This window comes from Centruroides sculpturatus, unplaced genomic scaffold, assembly GCF_000671375.1.
Source record: "Centruroides sculpturatus isolate CEXI.00-Female unplaced genomic scaffold, Cexi_2.0 scaffold506, whole genome shotgun sequence".
In the NCBI taxonomy this organism is placed as follows: domain Eukaryota; kingdom Metazoa; phylum Arthropoda; class Arachnida; order Scorpiones; family Buthidae; genus Centruroides; species Centruroides sculpturatus.
Window position 1 is genome coordinate 425,147 of NW_019384672.1, and position 8,048 is coordinate 433,194.

Consider the following 8,048-nt stretch of genomic DNA (forward strand, 5'->3'; position numbering starts at 1 on the left):
AATGGAAGTATTATATAAATCGCTGGCTTTGCAGTCCGTAAGTACACATACCTATACATTTAACATTGTTCGGTTGATTTGTATTATTAATATGCTGTCTTTTGAGTCAGTCGATACTAAATCATTTAAAATTACTAAATTTTAGAAGTACTTTTAAATAAGTAACAAATACGTATATGATTATACATTAAAGAAAAGCATTTTTATAATAATGAATATTATTGATAATAGGCAAATTGCGGATCTAGAAGACTTATCATATGATATTTCGTCTTCGCAATTACCCATTATAATAAGAATCGTATTAAAACATTTGATGTTATTAATACAGACTCAAATACAACGTGTTGTATAAATTTCTTAATATTTTTTCCCGCTTTGATTGTTTATGTAAAAGAATGAAGCTTGACGTGGTTAGAAGAGTAGTTTCTGCTACATTATCTCGCATTGGTTACAATGTAGGATGCTATCCACAAATACACGTCGCAATTTTTTTTATATTTTCGCTAGTGTTAGCAACAGGAATATTACGTGTATCACCTACAAAGGATGCAGAATATCTTTATGCACCAAGCGATGCAAGAAGTAAAGTAGATAGAGCAGCAATCGAATCAACGTTTCCCATAAACACGTCACAATGTGATTACAGAAGATTATCTAGACTGGAAGGATTTTTATTAATACAGGTAACGTCAAAATATGAAACTTCCGTATTAGAAGAATCAATAATTGAAGAGGTCATCGAACTTGACGAAATCATTAGAAATGTCAGTTTTCTATGGAATAACGCATTCGTTCGTTACGAAGATTTATGTTGTAAGGCAGACGGAAGCACTTGCCACGAGAGTTTTGTTTTGTCATTGAAAGGAAAGACGAATGGCATAAAAAAAAGGAATGTACAAGATCAAGTAAGATTTATTCTTATATTATTAAGATAATAACAACTTTTAAATTAATTCTTCGGTAAAAGACAATTACACTTGTCTATAAGTAAATTTTTTAAATTAATGTAATATAGCGATACAATTTCATTTTAATGACTTATATTGAAATATACAATTAAATTTTATTAACTGCACGTAATGTGAATAAGAAAGTCAGGTAAGAAAATCCACGTCTCTAAAATAATATAACTTTTTGTAGATTAAAAATACTTACAAAAGATTCGAACTTAGTAATTAATAGTAAAAACTTTTTATTGGTAATATAATTAAATGAATACCAAAAATAATCATTATGAATGTTTTTAGAAGAAATCCCACTGAGAAACTATGCTTTTTCTATTATCAGACATTACAAAATTACTCGTGTATAAAACTAATATAATATGGGAGTTTGCAAACCTCGTTACATAATTGAGACGGTTAGGATAAAAAGAATAAAGGTTTTCTTAATCATATTCCATCGAACGAAAGATGATCTTGTAATTTACTGCAAGTTCGATAATTGTTATGTCACTTACCGACATAAACAGGGTAATCACAGGTAAATTTTTGGTGATGTTTTCATGTTCTTGACAGAAACTACAGGCTTCTTAATTTGCTGAAATATTGACTATTAAGTATAATTTTATTATTATTGTGTTTTGTGAGTTATACTCGGTTCACACCGGTGGCTATGTACTATGCCGGACCAGAGTCAAGGCATAGCAACCAAAACAAAACTAAAATTAAATCAGTGTGTCAGTGTCTGTGTCTGTATTCAGAAATTTCCTAACAATGTGGCATGTATTTAATATGGTGGCCTTCTGTAGTGTAATGTATGTATTTCTATTCAATTGCAATGTTCCCAGGCTTTTGTGTAGTGTGTGTGGTATCACACCTGTACAGGAGAGAACGACAGGTACAATAACTACCCTATCCATCCTCCACAGATGCCTTATTTCCTGGGCAAGTTCTGTGTACTTGCCAATTTTTTCAGTGCATGTGTTTTGTACATTGTGAGTGTTTGGAATGGCTATGTCTATAATGTATGTGATTTTATTGTGTTTGTCAATGAGTGTGATGTCTGGTCTGTTGTGGTAAATTGTTTTATCTGTGATTATGGCTCTGTCGTAATACATTTTGTGCGTGTTATTTTCCAATACTGTCTGTGGAATATACTTGTAGTATGGTTCGTGGATGTCTGCCAATTTGTGTTTCTTTGCAAGCTCTTGGTGTATTATATTTGCTACTTGATTGTGTCTATGTAAGTAATCTGTCTGTGCCAAGAGCTTGCAACCAGAAGTGATGTGTTGTATAGTTTCTGGCATGATGTGACATTTTCTGCATGTGTCATTTGTGAGTGTTGTATCTTTGAGTATGTGTTTTCTGTAGTTTTTAGTATTTATGACCTGATCCTGTATGGCAATCATGAATCCTTCCGTCTCCCCAAAGAGGCATCCCCGATCTAACCAGCTGTTTGACGCAGTTTTGTCAACAAAATCCTGGGCCAGGTCGTAAGGATGCCTGCCATGGAGAGCCTTTTGAGCCCATGATTGCTTAATGTTGTCTATGCTTTTTATATGTTGTGTCATGTCTGTATGTTGTGAGTGTAAGTTTAATGGTGTGTTATTTGAGTCTGCTAGAGTTACTGCTTTATGTAACTGTGATGTTTCTTGTTTCTTGTAGAAAAACTCTCGCAGTGACTGTATTTGTTTGTAGTGAAGGTTAACTATGTCAATCAGGCCACGTCCGCCTTCTTTACGTGGAAGGGTTAATCTTTCTGTGGCGGATTTAGGATGATGTTGTTTATGCTTAGTAAGTGTTGTTCTTGTTTTCCTTTGGAGTTGCTCGAGATCTGTGTGAGTCCAATGTATAACTCCAAAAGAGTATGTGAGTACTGGGATGACATATGTGTTTATTGCTTTAACTGTGTGTTTTGCATTTAGCTGTGTTTTGAGAATGGCATTTAACCTACTATATTATTCTTTAATTACTCTTTGCTTTATTTGTGTATGTTCTGTCAGTTTGGCCTGTTGGAATCCTAAATACTTGTAGAACTCGCTCTCTTCCATGGATTCAATAACGTCTCCGTTTCCAAGTGCATTATTATTATTATTATTATTGATTTCAGCTCAGTGACATCACTTAAATTAATTGTAATTTCTAAAAATTTTGTTAAATGGCATAATTTTAAATTTACTTTATTAAATTTAAACTGAAAACATTACCTTCTTTTAAAAAAGTAGCCACATCGTCATGCATTTACAACAATTATTTTAAAAGTTATGTACATTTCTAATTTTTATGGATTTTTTAAAACAATAATATAATTCATATTTACATATAGTTACAATGAACTCGTTCTATTTATTTGCAGATATCCAGCTGATAAAATTGATGGCAAATTAGTAATTTCCGGTTTCGAATTCGGTGGTGTCACAGTAGACGAGAAAAATGTGATTCGAGATTCCAAGGCAATTAGACTATATTATTCATTGGACCGTGCCACAGAAGAAACGAAAGAAATGGCACTAATGTGGGAAAAAACTCTTCTAGAAACACTGTCAAAAATTCATATGAATAATATCAAAATTTATAAGTTCGTTAGTCAGTCTGCCAATAATGAAATTAACCGAAATGGAGAAAATATTTTTTTTCTCATTATTATTGCTGCTCCAATAATGTTGATATTCTCGGCAGTTTCTTGCTTATCGACTGACGCACGGAGCAGTAAGCCCTGGTTAGGTATTGCTAGTTGTGCATCACCATTCTTAGCCACTGTTGCAGCATTTGGACTACTAATTTACTGCAAAATGGAGTATGTCCCATTGAACGTTATGATTATTTTTCTGATGTTAGGTAAGTCTTATGACAATCTTATATTACGAAGTAAATATATATTAAAAAATACCGTATATTGCATTTAATTTTGTCAGGAAAAACACAGCAATTATGAAAAAACATCATTCATCTTGTCAATGGTACCTTCATCGCTGAAGTTGCTTTGTCGTTGCTTTGTCGTGTTTTATCATTTATTAAAAATACAAAAATTTTTAATTTTGAAATTATTATTAGGGTATTTATGTGAAATTATATTTATTAAGATTATCTTCGTTTAATAAACTTTCGATAGCATTGCGAACATTGTCTAAATACAGTTTAATCCGGTTATTACAATCACAAATAATAATATCGATCGCCGCGAAAATTCATATTGAATCGATTTCTTCATAAATTTTTTCCGTAATAGGCTATACATTTTATTACAACTTTTATAATATTATAGCTATGTTATTATAACATTAACTATACATTTTATTTTTTACATAATAAGCTGTGTGGATATTTGATTATCCGTCGGATGAATAATTATTTTTTCACAAATTAAAGACAAAGTCGCTCTAAAAATATATTTCAGACGATCAACATTTTTATTTAGTGTTCTAGAATAAATTATAAACAGCTACACCTTCTGTGTGGATACGACAAAAATGTTTAAACAATACGGGTGCTGTAGGTCTTTAATTGAAGCGTACCTATCGAAATGAACATTTTTGTTGCGATTTTTCTTCTTTAAATTTGTGATACGTTGAGTTAAAAACTGTTATTCAAAAAAATATAACATACGTAAGTGTGTAATGTTAAGTACTCTTTTTTATAAATATAAATTATGCATGTTTTCACTGTATACTTTCTAAAAAGATTCTGTTCCTTTACGAAAATATTGATATCTTATGCTCTGTTTACTGCTATCAACAGGTTATTGTTATCGTAAGCTGCAAGTAACAAAGTGATTGTAATAACCAGATTTCATTAAATCTTCAAATTGTGGTTAAGTTTCAAGAATCATAGAACAATGTTTTCACCACTGTATTATCAATATTTTATTTTTCTTACATACTAATCACCTTTAAATTTTTAACCAAATTAACGAATTTCGAACTTGCTTTCATATAGTCTATAAAGTTAAACTTATTGTCAGCATCTACTCCAACACGCTGTTAATTTTTACATCAGACATACGACATATACAAATTAGCATGTATGCTGACCGCTGCATTACGTCAAAATCATAGAGTGCCAAAAATCGATTACCTACGTCGCAGTCATATTGCATTTAATTATTGTATAGGATATGCAAAATACTCAAATAATATGTGTCTACCTTTCGTTATACGAGTTATTTGTTTCTCAAAACAAACAAATATTCTATTATATAAACAGTGATTATTAGAACTTTAAACTAACTATCATACATATGCTGTTGCAAATTTGCACATATTAAAATAACGTCGTTAATACATATAATTAATTCTGGATGTATATTTTAGGAATTGGAGTAGACGATGCCTTTATATTGATAGCTGCGTGGAGAAGAACTGACGTTGACGCTTGTGTTCCAGATAGAATGAAAGAAGCGTACACAGAAGCTGCTGTCTCTATCACTATTACGTCTCTGACCAATTTGTTTGCGTTTTGTATGGGATTTCTGACACCTTATAAATGTATTCATATATTCAGTGCGTATGCAGCTCTTGCAATCCTGTTTGACTACATTTATCAGTTATTGTTTTTTGGAGGACTCATGGCTTTAGATGGATACAGAGAAAAGTATAATCTGCATTCTGTTTTCTGCTGGACAATTAACCGAAATCACCAGAAAATTCAAAACAAAAAGCAATTCGAATCGACAAGCAAGGAAAAACAAAATATTTTTATGGCATTTTTTGGCAATGTTCTCGGCAAAATGCTGGGAAAACCAATCGTTAAAACTATCGTAATTGTTCTGTTTATGGTTTATCTTATAGGTGCAATATATTGCATGCAATTCACGCAAGAAGAAAATGATATAGTAATCTTTTTTCCAAACTTTTCTTATATGTTTACATATGCATATATTGAAAATAAGTATTTTTCTAATTATAGTCATCAAGTTCAAATAATTATTAATCAGTCATTAGATTATTCGAATGTCACTGTCCAAAATGACATAGAAGATCTCCTGCAAAGTTTCGAGTCTGCTCCATTTATATCCGATTCGTCGACCACAGAAAGTTGGCTGAGAGAATTTCTGGCATTTACTAAATCTCCAGTTGCAAAGTTTTCTCTTTCTGGTTACAATCTGAGTGATTCTGATGACTTTTTGAGTGCATTTAAAAATGTTTTCTTGAAAGTAAACGTTGCAGGCAGGTTTAAAAACGATGTTATTTTTAATCAAGAAGGCGATAAAATTACTGCTTCGAGATTTCTAATATCCAGTTGTGATCTAAGACTTGGAATTGATAAAAGATCGTTTCTTGAAAATGTAAGGAAAATTGCCGATGACAGCAAAATTCCTGTAACTGTATATAATTTTAGATTTATGTATTATGACGTCAATGTTAATATTTTTTCAAACTGCGTAAAATCGATTTGTGCTGCAGGGGGAACAGTAATTATCGTTTTTCTTTTATTTACTCCGAACATATTGTTTCTTTTGTCTATTGTCATGACTATTGTTTCTATTCAGGTTGGCTTGATTGGATACATGTCTTTATGGAATGTTACTGTTAGTCCACCTTCACTAATAATATTAGTGATGTGTACGGGATTTTGCGTAGATTATGCAGTACATACGACTTACGCGTTTCTCAATTACAAAAAGAAAACACCAAATGAAAAAATCCGAAGTTGCTTATACGCTGCTGGATATCCTGTCTTACAGGGATGCGTAACTACCGTTTTGGGTGTTTCGGTAGCGTATTTTGGACCATCGGAATCATTTGTGATATTTTTTAAAATCATATTTTTAATGGTAATTTTCGCTTCATTTCACAGTCTTTTTTTATTGCCTGTAGTTCTCAGCCTTTTGGATATCCTTTCATTTTCTATTTTTAAGAAGAAAAAACATAAGTTTGAATGTAATGAAATTGCTTCGAAATCGCTTCCTTAGATTCTGGTAACACAATTCAGAAACATGAATGTTTATAATTGAATTTGAATTTATTTAATTGAAACAGTTTATATTAAATAAATCTCAAACATGATCATGTAATATTTCTTTTATGTAATTCTTAAAACTTTGATGTAGTTTGATATTATTTGCATATTGAATAAAATATCAATGTCGATTTTACAGAAATATTTTACTTACAGCTTCGATATCATTGCTTGTTTTTTATTCGCTCTCATAGTCTTATAATATAGCAAAAAGCAATATAAAAAATAAACTGAAACAACAAAAAATCATATATACTGTATTAAAATTAAAATATTTGTTTTTATTTACATTATGTTTCAGAAGTCAAATCAAAACTTATTAGGTCATAGCCAAATCAATAATGTTCAAAAAGAAACACAAGTCGGTTTACCCTGTGATGCGTTAATAAGTTACACATACTCATCTGAGATCTGGTGTGGTTCGCAAGTTTTTTCTCAGTGTGTAATATGCATGCTTACTACAGCAGGATCCGTAGTGACAATAATCTCACATTGTAATGGGATCTGTTTGTGTGACAAAGAAATATCAGGAGCTAACACGTGTGCTCCTGTTGATACATTGGTGTCCGCATAGATCCTACATGTATGTCGATGAAAATTTTTAGACGATTTTAACCCTTTATGTCCTGACGGGACTTTCTAGTCCCACTATCTTTGATATTTTTTATTTCATAGTGTATGCATTATAGCTTTCTGGGACTTACATTTTATCATTGTATAAAGTGTTCTTTTTTTCTTCTATAGGGTAGTAACTTTCAAACTGTTCCTGTTTTAGTTTTGTTGAAAAAAGTTTCACATCGTGTGTTGTTTGAATGGTAGTAGCTGATATTGCTTTCTTTGTTGCCAAATTCTACTTATTGTTTTCAAGTTAAATGTCTTTGTATTTTTTAATATGTATTCTAGATATGTGTAGTTTGATTTTAATGTATTATGTTTGTAGAATTAATGGTTTGCAAGCTGTATGAAGTCAAAATATGTTTGGGACTTATAAGTCCCGTCAGGCCTGAGGGAATCTTTTTTGTAAATGTTAGAAATTTGTATTTTCTACATTGTGCTTTATAAATTTATGAATTTGTTTAACATTTTTATAGTTAATATACATATAAGACTTATATATATATAAATAGATAATTTTATATAAAAAAA

General features: G+C 31.0%; 1 protein-coding gene across 1 annotated transcript; it reads left to right on the plus strand.

The window, feature by feature from the left end:
• Window positions 1-890: 890 nt before the first annotated feature.
• On the plus strand, window positions 891-6,875 carry LOC111626740 (patched domain-containing protein 3-like). Its single transcript, XM_023370229.1, has 3 exons — window positions 891-908; window positions 3,301-3,782; window positions 5,255-6,875. Exons 1-3 carry the CDS (start codon window positions 895-897, stop codon window positions 6,853-6,855), a joined length of 2,097 nt encoding a protein of 698 aa, XP_023225997.1. The 5' UTR covers window positions 891-894; the 3' UTR covers window positions 6,856-6,875.
• The last annotated feature ends 1,173 nt before the right edge of the window (window positions 6,876-8,048 follow it).